Below are 21,300 nucleotides of genomic sequence, written 5' to 3' on the forward strand. Positions count from 1 at the left end.
TTCCCATTTCATGAAAGCTGTATCTTTTCACTGTTATTCAGTATGCCCAATGTTGTTTTTATTTTCATTTTCTCCAGGTTCCTTGCACATTCACAAGGCAGCTGTTCCTTCAAATTTCAATTCTTTTCCTTCCTCCTATTCTGCAATATTTTTTCAGGGATTTTTTTTTTTTTCAGTCTTTTCCTCATGGTAACATTTCCTTGACAAAGAAAGCACAATCCACTCATGTTCTGTATAGTTAACAAGCCAAGAGGTACACATTGCCCCCGATCCTGCTTTCTAACCACACCTACTAGTGGAATCCTTTCCCATAATGACATGCAAGATCTATGCAACTCCCAGTGCCCAAGAAGCTTTATCTAGTTTGGTTCTATCAGAAAAAGAGGGGGACTTCTTATATTCCCAATGACTAATCTCTGAAACTTTGAACATGGAATCTTTGAAATTCTTCCCTTCAGCCTCCTATTACCTATCTAAATCCTACCTTTTCCTGCCATGAAGACCCATTCTGACTTTTCACTTCCTTAAAGGCTTGTCTTTGGTATAGCTAGTATCATACAATTTTCCCCTTTCCAGTCATTATTTCATGTTTTTCCAACTCTACATCAAGTTATTCAAGGCCAGAAACAGTTAAGACTTCTTTGTAATTGTACAGACATAAAAGAAATACTTTGTCAATTGATAAGAAATACAGTTTTTTCAGAGAACTTCATAAGTATCCAGACACTTTCACTAAGGCAAGATTTTGTGCAATAGACAAAAGTTAGGCAAACACATCCCCAAGATTCAGACTAAAAATCCCCTAACATTCCAGTTTCTTTTCTGAAGCTGTTGCAAGCTTATAAGTAAACCATCAATTTACTTAAAAGTAGAAAAAGGACTCTGTAACAACGTAACAGAAAATTCAATCCATTCTGTTGGTTAAAAAAGCTTGCTAATTCAAGACGCGAAAGTAGTGTATAACTTAATTAAGAACATATTCTTTTGGTTGACGATCATCTAAAAGTGTTAAAAGCAAATGTTATATCCTAAACCTGCAAAGATCCAAAATCCAAACAGGATTTTGTTTCAGTGGGTTCTATGGTATTATATTCATGGCCTCACTTCTGATCAGTAATGATTAATTTATTTTTAGTAAACTCACATATCAATGAGGAGAGTAAGACAGTCTACTTACCCCACCCATCGTAATTCCATGAATAAGAGCAACATACGGTTTCCGGCAAGAACCTTAAAAAAAAACAAAAACAAAAACAAAAAACCCAGAGCTATAATTAATTATGATGTTTAAAATACATTCAGTTTTCCAAAAATCTCATGTTACATGAACTCTGAATATTGTCTTTAGGAAATTTTTGAAAGAAATACCAAAGAGGCTACATATATGGCTTCAGAAATATGTTCTTTTCAAAATGTCAATCCCGACACAATCTTGACTATTATCATTTAACAACTCAACACTTCAATCTAAAATAAATGAAAGCCTTTTATAGCTCAGCTATTGAAAAATATAATTAAGATTTACCTTCTAAGCCATGGGTATTTATATACACAGTTGTATTTTAAGGAACATAATTTATTTTCAATACAAAGAGAAGTGCCACATACAGTAAAAAGCAAGGACTGGGAGTTAGAAGACACAGATTCCAGTCTCATCATTGTCATTAACTGGAAAATCCACTATATTCAATACGTATACTGGCATGAGATACACACACACACACACACGTACTGGCAATTCAATAAATATACTAGCATTAGGTGTATACACGTTCATACACACACAAGTTAATGTTTATGTGCATATCATATATATGCATATGACTTATAAGTAAGTTTCCTCATCTATCAAATAATGAGATTTAATATATGGCCTCAGAAGTGCCTTTCAGCTCAAAAATTCTGTAAAGTTTTACTGTGTTCTTTCCCTTTTTTCTTTTTCCTCTGAGAGGGGAAGTTGCTTATAACATAACAAAAATGTAAATCACTGAACTTCTGTTACTGCTTGTTGCCAATATTACTTCCTTACTGAAGACCAATATAAAAATTCAGTTTTTCTGGCTTCAGTTTTAGACTTTTTTTTTTTTTTTAATTTAAGTATAGTAGACACATAATGTTAGTTTTAGGTGTACAACAGAGCAATTCCACAAGTTTATATATATTATGTTATGCTCCCCGCAAGTGCAGCTACCATCTGTCACCATGCAACGCCATTATAATCGTACTGACTATATCCCCTGTGCAGTGCCTTTTGTTCCTGTGACTTATTCATGCCATAACACGAAGACTGTATTGCTCACTCCCCTCTTCACCCACTTCACTTCCCCTCCACTCCCCTCCCCTCCAGCAATCATCAGTTTGTTCTCTGTATTTACAGGTCTGTTTCTGCTGTTTATTCATTTTTAGATTCCACATGTAAGTGAAATCATATGGTATTTGTCTTTCTCTGACTCATTTCACTTAGCATAACATCCTCTAGATCCATCGTGTTGTCACAAATGGCAAGATCTCATTCTTTTTTATGTCTGAGTAATATTCCCAAGCAATGTGGAAGGATAAAACTGCAGTTTCAATCCATCTAGCAGTTCTGTAAATATTTCTAGTTTGCCAAACCATCAAGTCCTAATTCTGGAATGAGTTTCATCCTAATTTCAAATCTGCAAGTTCACAACTTCCATAGCCTTCAATCATGAATTATAATTCCCTTCAATCTTGAACTTTAATTCCTTAGGAAACTGTAATTCCCTAAAAACTACAGAAAGAAATTTCTCTATTGATTGGGATAGAGATATATACACACACCCCATTTCAGCTATATATATATTTCAGATATAAAATATTAGAAGCTAACTGATGCAGGGAATAAAGCCAGAATCCGTCACATTCCTTATTAAACAAAATATATCATTATAAGGTATAGAAATTAAACCTTGAAGGCTTTCCCTCTGTATATTAATATTTAACCAAACTCCTTAAACTTCTTAGAAGTTTTCTGCCATCTCCTTTTATTTAGTATATAACTGTACTAATATTGTAGCTACTAGCCAAATATAATTATTGAAATTAAAATGACAATTAAGTAAAATTTAAAATTCAGTTTCTTGCTCACACTAGTCCCACTCAAGTTCTCATTAGCCACATGAAGAAGCCACTCTAAGTAAATCTGATATGTAGAATTTCAGACTTAAAGAAATGAGAGAAGTTCATTCAAACTGGCTCACTGAGCTAAACCAAGAAATAGCCTATTTTCCCCACTCTACTTCAAATACATAGTAATTCTATGAAAAAAAAATTGTGATGTACATCCAAGTTCAAAGCCAAACAATGGAAATCCACCAGTGCCAGACTTCAACATCAGCCACAGCAACTTCTTCCAATACACATCTCCAAAGGAAAGGAAGCAAAAGCGAAAAAGAACTTTTTATATTTCATCAAGACAAAAAGCTTCTGCACAGCAAAGGAAACAGTCAACAAAACAAAGAGGCAACCCATGGAAAATGAAAGAAGGCTATTGGCAAATGACACCACAGACAAAGGGCTGATATCCAAGATCTATAAAGAACTCCTCAAACTCAACACCAAAAAACCAGATAATCATATCCAAAAATGGGCAGAAGACATGAACAGACGCTTCTCCAGTGAAGACATACAGATGGCTAACAGACACATGAAAAAATGTTCATCAGGGAAATTCAAATCAAAACCACAATGAGATACCACTGTACACCAGTTAAAATGGCAAAGGTTAACAAGGCAGGAACATCAAATGTTGAAGATGTGGAGAAAAGGGGAATCCTCTTACACTGTTGGTGGGAATGCAAACTGATGCAGCCACTTTGGAAAACAGTGTGGAGATTCCTCAGAAAATTACAAATAGGGCTACCCTATGGCCCAGCAAGTGTACTACTGGGTATTTACCCCAAAAGATACAGATGTAGTGAAAAGAAGGGTCATATGCACCCCAATATTCATAGCAGCAATGTCCACAATAGCCAAGCTATGGAAAGAGCCAAGATGCCCTTCAACAGATGAATGGATAAAGAAGATGTGGTCCGTACATACAATGGAACATTACTCAGCCATCAGAAAGAATGAATACCCAACTTTTACATCAACATGGATGTAAAAGGGACTGGAGGAGATAATGCTGAGTGAATTAAGTCAAGCAGAGAAAGTCAGTTATCATACAGTTTCACTTACTTGTGGAGCATAAGGAATAAAATGGAGGACATTAGGAGAAGGAGAGGAAAACTGAATTCGAGCAAATCAGAGGGGGAGATGAACCATGAGAGACTGGACTCTGAGGAAACAATCTGGGGGTTTTGGAGGGGAGAGGGATAGGGGGATGGGCGAGCCTGGTGGTGGGTATTAAGAAGGGCACGAATTACTGGGAGTACTAGGTGCTGTACATAAACGATGACTCTTGGAACACTGCATCAAAAACTAATGATGTATTTTATGGTGACTAACATAACACAATAATTAAAAAAACAAAAAACAAAAAACACCAGCGCCAGAATAAACTCAAAATCAATATCTGAGTGAAGCTACAGCCAGTGATTGTGAGCAAATGTGATGTTCTGAGTCGGAAATAAATTCTGGCCCACATAACTTATGAAATGGACTACCTGCATAAAAGCTCATCCTAAAGAGCTTTCAGATTAACAAAACGTAACTAGAAAAACTATCTGCTGAGCGAGGAAGTCAATAAATTCCTTCCAAGAAAGGGAGAGAAAAAGTCAAAGAAAGTGGATGTTCAAGCAGATCATAAGCACCACCACTACCACTGAATATAAAAAACAAATCACCCTTAACAAATTAGTAATAGAGGTAATATCTGTAACTTGGTGAAAAAGTGCCTACAAAAAGATTATACTAAAAATTGAAAGTTTGAAACTTTTCTATGGACATCAGAAATAAGACAACACACAATCATTCAACATTACAATAGAGGTCCCAGCCAAAATATAAGAAAAGTCATAATATAAAGACTGGAAAGACACAAGTGAAAAAAATACGTACAGATGGAATAACTGCCTGTGTAGCAAAGCCAAGAGAATCTACAGAAATATCATCAGAATAAATTTCAGCAGGGTTGCAGGATGTAAGAAAAAACTTTAAAATCCAAAGCACTTCAATATGCCAAAAACAATAAATTACAAAATGTGACAGTAAAATTACCATCAAATATACTAATAAAAAAAAAAGTAAGCTACCTAAGAATAAAACTTAAAAAAAAAAAAAAAAACAGGCAGCAACTTATTTATGGATAAAGTTACAAAACATTATTAAAGGACATAAAAACTCAAATCTGGTTAAAAGTTCCAAAGTTGTTTAGGGTGATAGTCACACAAGTTTACTAAAAGTTACTGAATTATTTGAGATGGGTGAGTTTTCCGGTATGTAAATTATGATTCTGTAAGTTTTTAAGTCTGCATAAATAAAGAGATATGCTGCATGTATAGATGAGAAGACTCAATGTGAAAGATGTCAATTCACCCTAAATTAATTTATAATTGTCATCCCAATCAAAACTTCAACGGAATCTTCTGTGGAGCCAGAAAAAAGAATTCCAAAACTCATTCAGAAGATCAAAACCCCAAGAGCAGCCAAGACAATTCTAAAAGAAAACAAGGGCAACTTAAACTCCCAGACAGAAACATATCAAAGTTGTAGTAATTCTGACATTGTAGTTTCATCGTAAGTACAGACCAGTGAACAAAGTAGCCCAGAAACAGACAAGGTCACATCTTAAGAACTTGATGTACGACAGAGGTATCACTAAGATCAGTAAAAAAGGCATGAACTTTATAATAAAAGGCATTACAACCTCTGGCTTTCTGGTTGAAAAATAAAAGTTAAATGATGTCACATGCAAAAAATAATTTCAAGTACGTTAAAGACTAAAAGTAACAAAATACCGAAGCTATTAAAAGAAATATGGAAACATCTTAAAAACCTGCGTTATTAATTAGATTTTTTCAAATGCAAAAAAGCAGAAATCATTCAGGAAAACAATGGATACATTTCAACTCATCAAATAAAAACCTGTATATACCAAAAGATAACTTAAAGTAGCAGAGAGAAGTGTTCTTCTAGTACATACAATCTACATAAGTGAGGAATCCAGAATATATAAAGACATACACCATCATAAGAAAAACACAAACAATCCAACATTAAGATGAACAAAGGATGAGAAGAAAATCTAAAAGATTACTTAACACAAACACCTTCTATCCTATCAATATTCAATGAAATGCAAATTAAAGTCACAATATCAGACATACAAAGTTTAACAGAAAAAATGATGGAAAGACATGCAGAAAATAAAATCTTTTACTTTAGAGAATAATCTGGAAAAAACTGAAGACATATCAACTATGATCCATTCATTCTACTTCTATTATTTATAGAGAAACTTTTGTACATAGACACTAACAGGACATACATAACAATCTGTACTAGTAAAAATTTGAAAAAACCTAAAATATCAATTAGTATAGATATAGATAAGCCCAGACGGGTATATTCATAATACAGAATACTATGGAACAGTTACATTCCATGTTATTAAAAACAAGTTTGAGGGGCACCTGGTGGCTTGATAGGTTAAGCATCTGCCCTCAGCTCAGGTCATGATCCCAGGGTCCTGGGATCGAGTCCCAGAGCCCCACATCGGGCTCCCTGCTCAGTGGGGAGCCTGCTTCCCCCTCTCCCTCTGCCTGCTACTCCCCCTGCTTGTGCTCTCTCTCTCTGTCAAATAAATAAGTCTTAAAAAAAAAGAAAGAAAACAACTTTGAGTGGTATATACAATAAAACGTTACTTACATAAATTTCAAAAACAGAGTAATGGCATTTTGTTCATAAGTATGTCACAAAAATACTAACTATGGTCTAGTAGGATACACTAAAAATTAATGACAATGATTACTTCTTGGGGAGAGATAATGGTTGCTTCTGGGGAGAGAAAAAAAAAAGTGGTACTGAGGAAAGCACCAAAGTGGACTGAAGCGTAAAACCTATAGTATTATATTTTTTTCAAATAAATCTTAAAACATCAAGCAAAAATAAAATATTAATGTCTATTAATTCTGGCTGATGGGTACATAACTATTATGTTCTTCTCTGCAATTTAACATTTGAGATAAACGTTTGATAAAAGTACCTCTTCAATTCCAGTGAACTCTGGAACATCAACTATGAAAACCCTTTCATTAAGAAATGATATTTCATTTTACATAGAAAACAGAGACCCAAGTTTTTGTTTTCCAAGAAAGTCAGTCATACGATCAGAATCCATGTTTTCATACTGGTTGTAGGACAAAGAGTAATTAAATATAGCTTACTAATATTGAAGTGTGAATTGTCTGGGAATGAGCCAAATTATCAGCTTTATTTATGCCTGACATAGTATATAAAAAAGCAAATAAGAGTGTCTATTGACACATTTTTAACAATTAATACTGCGCGGCTTATTTCTTGATTCCACTTTCAAAGCTCTCAGTGGAGCACACGTACCAATGGCATTGTTCAGTGTATATTCTTCTCTGAAGAAATCTTGAGCTATCTTCTGGTTTGCCTTCCCAGCTTCGGAGATTACTATAAGAAAAAAAAAAAAAAATGAAGGCAAGGAAAAAAAAGAAGGATTACAAATTTTTTTTTTTTTAAGATTTTATTTATTTATTTGACAGACAGAGATCACAAGTAGGCAGAGAGGCAGGCAGAGAGAGAGAGAGGAGGAAGCAGGCTCCCCGCAGAGCAGACAGCCCGATGTGGGGCTCGATCCCAGGACACAGGGATCATGACCCGAGCCGAAGGCAGAGGCTTTAACCCACTGAGCCACCCAGGCGCCCCGGATTACAAATTTTTTTAAAAGTGCTTTCTAGTGGGGCGGCTGGCTGGCTCAGTTGGTAGAGCATCCTGACTCTTGATCTCAGGGTTGTGAGTTCAAGCTCCATGGTGGGTATAGAGATTACTTAAAAATAAAATCTTTTTTTAAAAAAAAGTGCTTTCTAGTTAATACAGTCAAAGAGAATAAATTTAAAATATTGTGATATTAAGTACTGGGGAAACTCTAGAATGGTTTGTTAAAAGTTTTGAAGTGTCCATTCCACAGACACAGTTAGCCCTAGAGCCATCGCCTAATGTCAAAACTTCAAGGCAAAAGTTCCTAAGGACTTCCTACAAATTGTTATACCTAATTTAGAACTTACATATTGCTACAAAATTCATTTTGACTCTTTTCTGTAGCACCTGAATAAACATTTACTGGATATACATTTCCAATGGTCATATGGCTTAAGACAAAATACATTATACATACAGAAAAATATAAGTATTTGTGTGCATGTGTGTACATACATTCATAGTTCTATAATATATCCATCTAGTTAAGTATTTCTGCCACGTTCATTTCACCATGAAACATTTATTGAGCATCTACTGTATTCCTATTCCAGTCAATGGTAAGACTACTATCAAACCATTCTCTTCCATACACTGTAAGCTCATATGCCTTCCTGTCTTTAAATTTTATGAGAATTATTGATTACAATACAAATTAAAATAAAATATATTTCTTCTTCTATGGGCTAAAGTTACATAAAAATTGTTGACTACAGATTTTTAGACTAATTTTAGAAGTCTGACATATCTTCCTTCAAAATGTTCCAAATGTTCACTTCTTTTCCTGGTTTTTAAAAGAAAGATCTAGTGTCTATTTTTGTCCTTCTGGGGCTTTCACTGATACATGCACATCCCCAAACCCCCATCTCGTTTCATATTCAGCAATTCTAAAAGGACAAGAGTGCAAATTATATTGCTAATGGAATGAAGCTCTTTTACCTCAAAAATCTTTGATTTCCTCTTTTATTCTAATCAATTAATTCCACAGAAGTTAAAATTAAATGACATTCATAATCACATTAAAAAAAGATTTTTCCGAGTGCCCATTTATCATCTTGGACTATGATCTTAAAAGCAGCTAAATTTCCTGGAACCGAAGACCACTGCTTTATACATTTTAACTAAAATAAATCTGTACTTTGTAACTGTACTTCCAAACATCAATATAAAGTTAGGCCTATATGGAAAAACAGCTCAGTTAGAAGAAGCTAAAAACAATACATAAGACTCTGCCCATCTGTAAACTAACAAGATCACAGACCCCACTCCAGAAGAAGAGTTAGCTCCATGTTGGAAAACAATATTTTAAAAATATTCATGGGGGCGCCTGGGTGGCTCAGTGGGTTAAGCCGCTGCCTTCAGCTCAGGTCATGATCTCAGAGTCCTGGGATCGAGCCCCGCATCGGGCTCTCTGCTCTCTAGGGGAGCCTGCTTCCTCCTCTCTCTCTGCCTGCCTCTCTGCCTGCTTGTGATCTCTCTGTCAAATAAACAAATAAAATCTTAAAAAAAAAAAAAAAAAGAAACTCTAAAAAAAAAAATATTCATGTAGTGGGCAAAACAAACTCAAACACAACTCAGTTAACAAATCTAAGCAATTGAAAAATTAAAAATAGAATAAAAATTGATGGAATTAAAAATTAAAATTCAATTACCATAAATTTAATAGGTATCTGAAATTATGTCCGAAATCAAGCTTGTTTCTTCCCATCCCACATATAACAGTAGGGACATCTGGGTGGCTCAGTCAGTTAAGCCTCTGCCTTCAGCTCAGGTTATGATCCCAGGGTCCTGGGATCGAGCCCTGCATCGGGATCCCTGCTTGGAGGGAAGCCTGCTTCTCCGTCTCCCTATTCCCCTGCTTGTGTTCTCTCTCTCTCTCTCTCTCTCTCTCTGTCAAATAAATAAATAGGTAAATCTTAAAAAAATAACCCACAAATATCATGATTTATGTAAACTTGTAAATTTGGTATCTAGATCAATCTAAACCATACTGCCATTAACACAATATAAAAAAAAACTATATTTATATATACATGTGTATATACATGTAGATATACAGATATACACACACATACACACAAACAGACACAAAATAAAAACCCAAAGAAAAAAACCATTGCTGGACTCTACCAGTTCCTTAACAAACAAAATACTAAATGTTTTCAGTACATACAAAATACTGAAACCAGTGGTGAGAAGTACATGACTTTGACCCTGAGACCAAACATTTCTTCTCTCTTTGGCCTTTAATAGTTAAATGTATACAGACTGACCTAAAGAACTAGAAAGGAAAATTAATCATTTTATCCCATCTCAGCATGTTTACTTAAACAGCTGTAAAAATGTATTAACAACAGGATGAATTCTATAATCAAGTACATCCTTGCTTTGGGATTGTGCACTAGGGTGCGCACGGGCACGGTTAGGGAAACATGTGAAGGAGCGTCCTATCTGGAGAATGACAAGTCACAACATGGCCAGACTGTCAGGTTATATGACGAACCGAATTGCTGAAAACCAGCTAACCTAAAATAAAAAGTGGACTCACTGCATAACTGGGCATTTGTTTAGGATGACTCAGGGAGAAACTGGATATATGAAGGGTACATATGTAGTCTTTTTTTTAAATGTTATTTTCATTTTTCTAATATTAACTACAATGGCTAAGTCATTATAATAAAAAAAAAATTCTAAGATGTAAAGCAAATTACGAAGTATTACAAAAATGCCCTGTTAGTTCTGTCAATCTATTGGGGGAAAAAAAAACACTGAGATTGGGTGGGGGGAGTTTTTACCTCTGATATCACCCCCAGCACAGAAAGCCTTTCCACCAGTTCCTTTTATAATGATCAGGAAAGTTTCAGGATCTTGTTCCCAATTCTAGCCAAATATAAAAGAAGACGGTAAAAGCATATTATAAATACAAACTGTAAAAAAATCTATTCGCATATATATGCGTACATATAGACATCTATATAGATAGATATATATCAGTACACACAAAGTACAAGCTTTATAAAGTGCATCCAAAAGAATGGATCCCAACTTCATTTTCTATTCTGACATAAATTAGAGACTATTTCTTTTAAAGATTTTATTTATTTGACAGAAAGAGATCACAGGCAGAGAGGCAGGCAGAGAGAGAGAGGAGGAAGCAGGCTCCCCGCTGAGCAGAGAGCCCGATGCGGGGCTCGATCCCAGGACCCTGAGATCATGACCTGAGCCGAAGGCAGCGGCTTAACCCCCTGAGCCACCCGGGCGCCCCAAAATTAGAGACTATTTCAACAAGTTACTAGATGAATACATTTTGTGATCCAAATTACATGATGGCATCTGAAATCTTTACCATGACAACTTTGAGATGAAAATGAAAAAAATAATGAGCTTAAAAATGTAACAGAAGCTTACAAATCTGGTGAAAAAATAGAGCAAGAACCTTTCTATTGCGGTGACACAGGGCTCTGTCCCACTGACTAATTTATAGGCAATCGAGTGAAGCACGGCTATGATCAAGTCTTGAAGTGATCTGGTCGGTAAGGACAGCTAACAAGTAGGATGAAAGAGTCAAGAGCCAATGGAAATTCAAAAGACAAACAATAGACTAAAAAACCGGTTAACCAGAGAGAGAAAAATTAACAGGAACTCTATAAATACTACTCTTGAGAACAGAAATAGAAACACATTTGGAAGAGATGTAGCTGAACAGATGTGGCTGTGCGAAAGGCTAATAAAATACTGGACTACGTTAACAGAAATATGGCATTCTAACATGAAGTTTCTACTTTCCTCCACACTGGTCTAATTCCAATCTGAAAGTCTCGGCCCATTTCTCTTTATTACATTTAAAGACATATTATACAGTGTCCCAAACAGACACACAGTTAGGAAGAGAGACTCAGCAAATGAAAAATTAAGAAACCGGTAAGCAGGGGAGAATTAGTCTCTGCGGCTGACCGTGTGAGGCACACTATTTCACTGTATCACCACAACAATCATGTGAGATGTAATCATCCCCCTTTCACAGCTGAGGAAAATGAAGGACAGAGAGATTAACATGCCAAGATACACAGTTAATAAAAAGAAATCCAAGTATTAAACAAAGTAGTTGGGCTGTGAGTCATGCTTTTCCACTACACCACGCAGTTCACTTAGAAGAGTAAGAGTTATAGCCTCCTCTAAGGCTGCCCAAGCAGTTTAAAAACAGCTGTCAAAAAGCTGTCACGTGGGGACGAGGAGGACGCCTGGGTGGCTCAGTCAGTTAAGTGCCTCCCTTTGGCTCAGGTCATGATCTCAGGGTCCCAGGATGGTGCCCCACATCGGGCTTCCTGCTCAGCGGAGAGTCGGCTTCTCCTTCTCCCTCTCCCCACTGCATGTGCGCTCTCTCTCACTCTCCCTGTCTCATATATTTAAAAAAAAAAAAGCCATCACATGTAAGGAAATTGATTTCTATACTTACGTCCCAAGAAAACCAGTATCACTGGTTAAAAGGTCAGAAAGTTGGAGCTATGTGAAAGTGGAAGGGGATATCTCAGGAGGCCTCCCTGTCACTAGGGAGGCTCCGAGATAATCACACAGGGAAAGCCCGGAAGACCAGAAATCAACAGGGCTTAGGTGCTGATCCCAGACATTCTATGGAAGAGAATTCCAGAAATATTCTATTGAGATACACTTTTAAAAGGATCCATATAATTTCTTTAGGGCAATTACAAACCTTGAGCTGTGGATAAATGTGCCGGATCATACTAAGATTCAGTGCATTTAGGAACTTTGGTCTGTTTAGTGTTATCACTCCTGCACAACCTTTTCTTTCCAAAAGTACTTCTGCGGCATCCGTGTGCTTAGACATTCTCTGTGGAAAAAAAAAGAATAACTTTAGGACAAAATTCATTCGGGTTTTGTCACAAGCCAACATCAAACCATATACAGGTACACCTCAGAGATACTCTGGATTCAGTTCCAGACCATCACAATAAAGGAAATATTGCAATAATGTCAGATGAGCTTTGTTTTCCAAATGCATGTAACTGTTACTTCTATGCGATATTGTAGCCTATTAAGTATGGAGTAACACTAGGTCTGAAAAAACAATGTACAGATCTGAATTTAGAAGGAACTTATTGAGAGGAAGATGGTGAAGGAGGAGGAGGATCCCCAGGCTCATCTTGTCCCACAAACACAACCGGCTAACTATCAAGTCATTCTAAACACCCCAGAAACCCACCTGAAGACTGACAGAACAAAGTCCACAACTAAAGGGGGAGAAGAGGCCACACCGAAGCAGCCCAGTGAAATACATGGTAAAACAGCATCAATTCCGGAAGTCTAAACCTGCCTGATGATTGTGCTGACCTTGCTTTATGACTGAATAACGCTGACCCTGGGATAAGAAAAAAAAAGTACTTCATTGCTACTAAATGCTAACCGGCATCTGCACCCCCAGTGAGTGAGTCAGACTCCTTTCGCTGGCAGAGTCTTGCCTCGTGTTGATCGCTGCTGACTGCTGAGGGCAGAAGGCGCTGAAGGTTGGGCGGGGGCTGTGGTAATTTCTTAAAATGAGACAACAGTCAAGTTTACTGCATTGACTGACACTTGCTTTCATAATTTCTCTGTAGCACATAATGCATCTGTTAACATCGTACCCACAGTAGAACTTCCAAATTAGAGTCAATCCTCTCAAACCCTGCCGTTGTTTTATCTACCAGGTTTAAGTAACGAGCCTAAATCCTTTGTTGTCATTCCAACAATCTTCACAGCATCTTCACAAGTAGATTCCATCTCAAGAAACACCTTTCTTTGTTCATCCATAAGAAACAATTTCTCATTCATTAAAGTTTTATCACGAAATTTCCAGCAACTCAATCCCATCTTCAGGTTCTACTGCTGACTCTAGTCAGCGCATCTGCAGTTGCTTCCCCCACTAAAGTCTTGGACCCCTCAGGTTTGGATCAACTTCTTCCAAACTCCTGTGAACGTTGATACTTTTACCTCTTCCCATGAATCATGAATGTTTTTAATGGCATCTGGAATGATGAACCCTTTCCAGGAGGTTTTCAACTTACTTTGCCTAGATCCATCAAAGAAATCACTCTCTATAGCAGCTAAAGCCTTATGAAATATATTTCTTAAATACTGAGGCTTGAAAACCAGAATTGCTCCTTGACCCAGGGCTGCAGAACAGGTGCTGTGTGGGCAACTCCACAAGAGCTCGTGGCTGACCAGGTGCGTTGACAATTAGCAGTATTTTGAAAGGCATCTTCTTTTCTGAGCAGGAGGTTACAACAATAAACTTAATTGTCAGTAAACCATGCTGTAAACAGATATGCTGTCATTCAGACTTTGTTGTTCCATTCATAAAGCACAGCAGACTCAGCATAATCCTTAAGGGCCCTAGGAGTTCCAAACCGTCAATGAGCACCGGCTTTAACTTAAAGTCAAGAGCTGTGTTAACCCCGTCAAGAAAGTCCGCCTGTCCTCTCAAGCCAGCCACTGACGTCTCCTCTCGAGCTGCACAAGTCCTAGACAGCCTCGTCCTCCAACAGAAGCCTGTTTCATCTATATTGAAGATCTTGTTTAGTGCAGTCACCTTCATTATCTTACCTAGACCTTCTGGATAACTAGCTGCATCTTCCCAATCAGCATTTGCTGCTACACCTTGCATTTTTTTTTTTAATATTGTATTTATTTATTTGACAGAGAGACACAGCGAGAGAGGGAACACAAGCAGGGGGAGTGAGAGAGGGAGAAGCAGGCTTCCCACCAAGCCGGGAGCCTGATGCGGGGCTCGATCCCAGAATCCTGGGATCATGACCTGAGCCGAAGGCAGACGCTTAACGACTGAGCCACCCAGGTGCCCCTGCTACACCTTGCATTTTTATACTACGGAGATGGCTCCTTTCCTTTAACCTCATGTTACTAACCTCTGCTAACTTCAAACTTTTCTTCTCCAGGTTCCTCACTTCTCTCAGCCTTCACAGAATGGAAGAAAGTTAGGGCCTTATTCTGGATTAGGCTTAGATTAAGAAAATGTTGTAGCTGGTTTGATCTATCCCAATCAAAACTTTCTCCATATCAGCAAAAGATGATTTCACTTTCTTACTAATGTGTTCACTGGAGAAGCACTTCTCCTTTGTATTCACAACTTGACTAACTGGTGCAAGAGACCTAGCTTTTGACCTACTCAGGCTCTTGCCATGCCTTCCTCACTAAACTTAATCATTTCTAGCTTTTGATTTAACGTGTGAGGCATGTGACTCTTCCTGTCACTTGGAAGACCACAGTGGGATTATTAATTGACCTAATTTCAATGCTGTTGTATTTCAGGGAACAGGGAGGCCTACAGAGAGGGAGATGAGAGAACAGGATAAATCGATGGAACAGTCAGAACAGACACAACATTGATCAATTAAGGTCATCATCTTATTTGGGCATGGTTCATGGTGCCTTCAAAACAATTACAATAGTAACATCGAAGATCATTGATCACTGTTCACCAAAACATAGTGAAAAAATTGGAAATATTGTGTGAGAATCACCAAAATGTGACGTCGAGACACACCCAATGCTGTTGGAAAAACAGCACAGATTTTCTCTACTGATGCAGGTTGCCACAAACTTTCAATTTGTGTAAAACAAACAAACAAAAAACCCAAAACAAAAAAACAGTATTTGCAAAACACAGTAATATGAGGTATGCCTGTACATCAATGCAAATCTTTCACACAATGGTACTTGCCAAATGGATTACTAGGTACATCCAATAAAGATTTCTGAAATTATTTAGATTCTGTAGATAAGCAAAATATGCATACCAAAAGTATATACACAGTATATACAAAGTATACACATAATAATTAACTTTTAACTTTTGAATGAATGGAGCCAACTGATTTAGAATAGAACCTAGTCCTAGAATTACTTGGACTGCGAATAATGAAGACAGTGTGTGTGCAATGCTACCCACCCACTCTGTTCATGGGCACGTACATATCTACATGTAGAATGTATCTCTAGATAGATACACAAGATACTGCTAAAATGGTTGCCTCCAGGAATGAAAATCAGACAATGAGTGTGGGGTGGGAAGACTTTTTGCTGTTTGGACCCTTTGAACTTGTTTAATTTTGTACCATATATATTTACTACCTATTCAAACCAATATTTTAAATATTTTTATAAACATAAGAGTAATAAATTAGACTTCAAAGGTTCTAAGCCATCTCCAGAAGGGAACTTCATCAATACGCTTTATTTCAGAGGACTTCCTTGTTTGACTATGGGGTCCCCTGACCCCCAGTAATGATCCCCATGTGTGGGGAAGTTGAGAAGACAGGATAACACGCATACATGTGTGCACTGACAGCAGCCCCGATTTCCTGCTAAACCATACACTGGCTTCAGGGAGCACTCCAGAAGGTTTTAAGGAAGGGTTTTCATGAAGGAAGGCCCAGAGAGCCATGAGCATCCTTGTTCTCCCACTGGAAATTCAACTGTATATAAGGAAGAGCAAATGTTCAACCATTTAAAGAGAGCTATTTTTCATAGTTTCCAGTACTTAAATTTGTTTCGGTACATGTTATTGTAAAATAGTGTTCTTACTTATCTTCTTACAAATCTGTTGTTGTATTGATTCATCCTCTAAGTTCACCTTCAGAAATAACAAAAGGTCTATTTTTTAATCTGTTAAAAAAAATACTAAGCCATATGACTTGTTTTCTTACCTTATTGGTACTAAAAAAAAAAAAAAAGAAACAATCTCACAAAACAAACTGAGGGTCAATGGGGGGAGGGGGGTTGGGAAAGGGGGGGTGGGGTTATGGACATTGGGGAGGGTATGTGCTATGGTGAGCGCTGTGAAGTGTGTTAACCTGGCGATTCACAGACCTGTACCCCTGGGGATAAAAATATATTATATGTTTATAAAAAATAAAATTAAAATTAAAAAAAAAATCTATACACAAAAATCAGAAAAGAAACCAGACCAAAAGGGATACAAAGTCCACGAGCAGACAGCCTTCCCCAGACTTCACCTTCTCCTTCGCAGTCTGACTCTACAGCTGTAGGTGTCTGACTTCCCAGGTTTTCTTTGAAGTTCCTACTGACCCATTAGTGTTTGTAGGTGTGTAGGAAGACGGTGAGCAACTTTTCTGACCCTTAATTTCTCCTCTAGACTCTTTCATAGCCTCTGTCAGTATTGTGGAATATCTTATTCCCATAGTCTTTTATTCCATAAAACTGTAGGGGAGGAAAAATAAGTTTCCCTCTATCTTTCCAGGTTCTTAACTAAAAGCCCCCCAGAAATAAAGACAGATTAAGAGCAGAAAATGTTCATTTCTTAAGGGAGCCCCACAAAGATGTGAGATCCAAAGGCAGCCAGGCAACTGAGGCTCATAAACCATCCTGAGCTAAGGAAAGAAACAGGGTCTGATGCTTCAAAGGGGAGGAAAGCAATTCACTAGGAAGTAAAAAGAGCAAATGTTTGTAAACAAATATTTGCCCTCCCATGCAGATAAGTCTCAAATATAAAAAGGTTATACTGTATGCATCCCTGATCTCTTCCTGGTCCAATCCTTCTTTCTCATTTCTTTCAGGCAGTTGAGAGGGAGGGAAAAAACATTTCCTGAGTCTGCTGGATCTTGATTGCCTTCAACTCAAAATAATTCACATGCCAAAGTGAAAGATTTTAAGGGTGGTATATTCTGCTCCCCTTTGAGACTTTTCTTGCTTCTTGAGGTAGGCCTGTGTTGCTATATACTTTTCTTTTATGATTGCTTCTGCTGCATCCCTTAGATTTTTGGACCGTGTTTTCATTCTCATTCTCATTTGTTTCCATGTATTTTCTTATTTCTTCTTTAATTTCCTGGTTAACCCATTCATTATTTAGTAGGATGTTCTTTAACCTTCATGTACTTGTGGTCCTTCCAAATTTTTTCTTGTGGCTGACTTCAAGTTTCATAGTGTTGTGATTGAAAAATATGCATGGTATGATCTCACTCTTTTTGAACTTGTTGAGGCCTGATTTGTGACCAGTATGTGATCTACTCTAGAAGGATGTTCCATGTGCATTCAAAAAGAATATGTATTCTGCTGTTTCAGGATGAAATGTTCTGAATGTATCTGTAAGACCCAACTGGTCCAGTGTATCATTCAAGGCCCATGTTTTCTTGTTGATTTTCTTAGATGATCTATCCATTGTTCTAAGTAGGGTGTTGGAGTCTCCTATCATTGCATTATTATCAACAAGTTTCCTTATGTTTCATTGGAAAATCAATTCATTGATTTATATATTTGGCTGCTCCCAGGTTGGGCGCATAAATATTTACAACTGTTAGATCTTCTTGTTGGATAGAACCCTTTATTATGATACAGTGCCCTTCTTCATCTCTTGTTATAGTCTTTGGTTTAAAATCTAGTTTGTCTGATATAAGCATGGCTATTCTGGCTTTCTTTTGATGCCCATTAGCAGGATAGATGGTTTTCTATCCCCTCACTTGCAATCTGCAGGTGTCTTTAGGTCTAAAATGAGTCTCTTGTAGGCAGCATATCGATGGGTCTTATTTTTTATCCATTCTGATACCCTATGTCTGATTGGAGCATTTAGTCCAGTTATATTCAGAGTGATCATTGATAGATATGAATTTAGTGCCATTGTATTACCTGTGAAGTTGGTGTTTCTGGAGCTTTTCTCTGTGTTGCTTTTGATCTTCCTTTCCCACTCAAAGAGTCCCCTTTAATATTTCCTGCAGGGCTGGTTCAGTGGTCAAAATACCTTTAGTTTTTTGTTTTGTTTTGTTTTGGTGGGGGGGGGGAACTCTTTATCTCTCCTATTCTGAATAAAAGCCTTGCTGGATTAAGTATTCTTGGCTGTGTACTTTTCATTCAGCACACTGAATATCCCATGCCACTGCCCTCTGACCTGACAAATTTCTGCTTACTTTATTTATCTTCCCCTGTAGGTTAAAGATTTCTTTCCCTTGCTGCTTTCAGGATTCTTTCCTTATCTCTGTATTTTGCAAAATTTACTATGATGTATCTTGGTGTTTTTGTTGATTTTGATAGGAGTTCTCTGTACCTCCTGGATTTGGATGTTTCCTTTCCCAGCTTAGAATCATTTTCAGCTATAATTTGCCCAAATAAACCTTCTGCCTCTTTTCCCCTCTCTTCTTCTTCTTCTGAGACTCCTTTGATACAAATGTAATTAAGTTTTATGGAGTCACTGAGTCCCCTAAGTCTACATTTGTGATCCAATATTTTTCTTTCCCTCTTCTTTTCAGCTTTTTTTATTTTTAAAGATTTGAGAGAGAGAACACATGCACACACATGTGTGCACATGAGCAGGAGGAGGGGCAGAGGGAGAGGGAGAAGCAGACTCTCCACGGAGCAGGGAGCCTGACACAGGGCCCTATCCCAGGACCCTGAAATCATGACCTGAGGCAAAGGTAGTCACTTAACAAAATGAGCCACCTGGGTGCCCCTCAGCTTCATTATTTTCCATAATTTATCTTCTATATCACTTAATCATTCCTCTGCTTCTTCCACCCTTGTGGTGATTACATCCAGTCAGTTTTGCATCTTGGTAATAGCATTTTTTATATTGGCCTGACTAGTTTTCAGGGCTTCTATCTGTTCAGTAAGGGACTCCCTGGAGTCTTCTATGCTTTTCTCAAACCCAGCTAGTATCCTTATGATTGTTGTTTTAAATTCTGGTTCAGGTATATTACTTGTATCTGTTTTTATTAGCTCCCTGGCCCTGACCTCTCTTGTTCTTTCTTTTGGGATGAATTCCTGCCTCTTGGCACTTTGTCTAGTGTGTGTCAGGAAAACCTGCTATGTTTCCTGCTCCTGAGAGTAACAGCTACATTATGAAGAAGTCACACACTGCCCAGGGCCTGACACTTCAGAAAGGGTTTCTGGTGTCTGCTGTGTGCACTCTGCAGTTGTTTTCACTGCTCTTTCCTTCAGGTCAGTCCCCTGCAGAGTTCCTCCTTGCTTGCAGTGGGGAATATTTCGGCCTTGTCTACCGTGTAGCAAGTGTTAACTTGATGTGTTCTGGTCTGTTCCTTAAAAGCAGCTAGATCCTAACTCCCCTAGGCTGAAGCTCTGCACTTTATGGTCAACACTGGTGGGTGAGAGGCTCGGGAGGTGGTGGGGGGGGGGGGGGCTCACTGCTGCTCTCTCAGGCACACTTGCCCTAGTGAGAGAAGCACTGCACAGGGAGGCAAGGCTTGGTGTATGTGACTGAAGCCTCCACTGTGGGCACTGTGCTGCTCACTGAAGCCCATCTGTGCTGATGGGTGGGGATAAAAATGACATCAGCCAGCTCTCTTGTCCCCAGAGAGGGGAGTTTGTGCCTGCCACTGTTGAGCAAACACTCACAAAAGAGAAAACAATCTCCGCTCATCTGTCCCAGGCTTCCCTCAGATCCCTGCCTTCACCTTGTCTTTGTCCAAGCTGTGTGCCCACCAGTGGCCCAGTACTCCCCTGTTCTATCTCAAGCATGCTGGCTGGGTTTCAAAACTCCACACTTTAGGGACACAGCACGGTGCTAACATCCGCTGATCCTCTGGGGGAGGGTCTCACGGGGCTGTGGCTGGTACTGTTTTCTCCCAGAAGGGCAGATACATTGAATGCACAGGGGTTTGGAGCTTATGGTTAAACACAGCAAAAAGCCAGCATCCAGGTTAGAGGCCCTCAGCAGCTGTTTCTTATGCTAATGAACAGAGCAGCTCAATGGTGTCCACTGGCTCATCTGTCCCTGGAGGCAGTGCCATGTCTCCCAAATACACTGCAAGAAGGGGGACTGTCTCCCAGCGCAACCCAGGGGATCCTCAAACCACGCTGTCCACAACTGGGCCTCCGCCCTCCTCCTCCTCCTCCACAGAGCACCTCTACACCTGCCAGGCCCCACCCCAGTAACGGCACGGACTTCGGCAACTTCAGACTTAGAGCTCTGCTGCTTGTAAAAACCTGCCATTATCAGGCCCTCTTGTTTGGGGGATGTGTTCTTCTTGTGCAATGCCCTGCACCTTGTGTGTGCACTTGCACTCACACTCAGTCTCATTCTCTCCTCTCTCCCTGATCAGGGTTCCCTCCCCTACAAAGCATCCATGATTCTTTTGTCCCCAAATCAGGTCTCCACACCTCCTATCTTCTACTACGTGGCCTCTGTTCTCCCTCTAGTTGTGCAGTTCGTTCTCTCAGTCTTCAGATCGACCTCCTGGGTATTCGGAATGATTTGATATCTCGCTGTGTTCAAAGGACAAGGCAACTTCTCCCCTTCAATACCCGTAGTGGTTCTATTTCTTGGATCAACCCTTACTCATAGAAAAAGACAGAAAATACACTATAAAAGCTGCAGTTTTAGATATCCACATCATTTTCAATCTTAAAATACAG

General features: G+C 38.4%; 1 protein-coding gene across 4 annotated transcripts in view; it reads right to left on the minus strand.

The window, feature by feature from the left end:
* The window catches only part of LOC111141560 (3-hydroxyisobutyryl-CoA hydrolase), a 99,057-nt gene that overhangs the window by 61,162 nt on the left and 16,595 nt on the right, over nt 1-21,300 (minus strand). For 3 of the 4 annotated variants that reach the window (XM_022494192.1, XM_022494219.1, XM_022494201.1), the window contains exons 3-6: nt 12,620-12,757; nt 10,704-10,788; nt 7,522-7,602; nt 1,178-1,230 (exon numbers count right to left, since the gene is read on the minus strand). In XM_022494192.1, coding sequence (XP_022349900.1) covers nt 1,178-1,230; nt 7,522-7,602; nt 10,704-10,788; nt 12,620-12,757 — 357 coding nt within the window. Of the gene's footprint in view, nt 1-1,177; nt 1,231-7,521; nt 7,603-10,703; nt 10,789-12,619; nt 12,758-21,045; nt 21,178-21,300 lie in introns of those variants that run through there. The other variant, XM_022494210.1, reaches the window with a different exon arrangement.

Source organism: Enhydra lutris, unplaced genomic scaffold, assembly GCF_002288905.1.
Source record: "Enhydra lutris kenyoni isolate GAN:26980312 unplaced genomic scaffold, ASM228890v2 scaffoldscaffold1, whole genome shotgun sequence".
NCBI classification, from domain to species: Eukaryota; Metazoa; Chordata; class Mammalia; order Carnivora; family Mustelidae; genus Enhydra; species Enhydra lutris.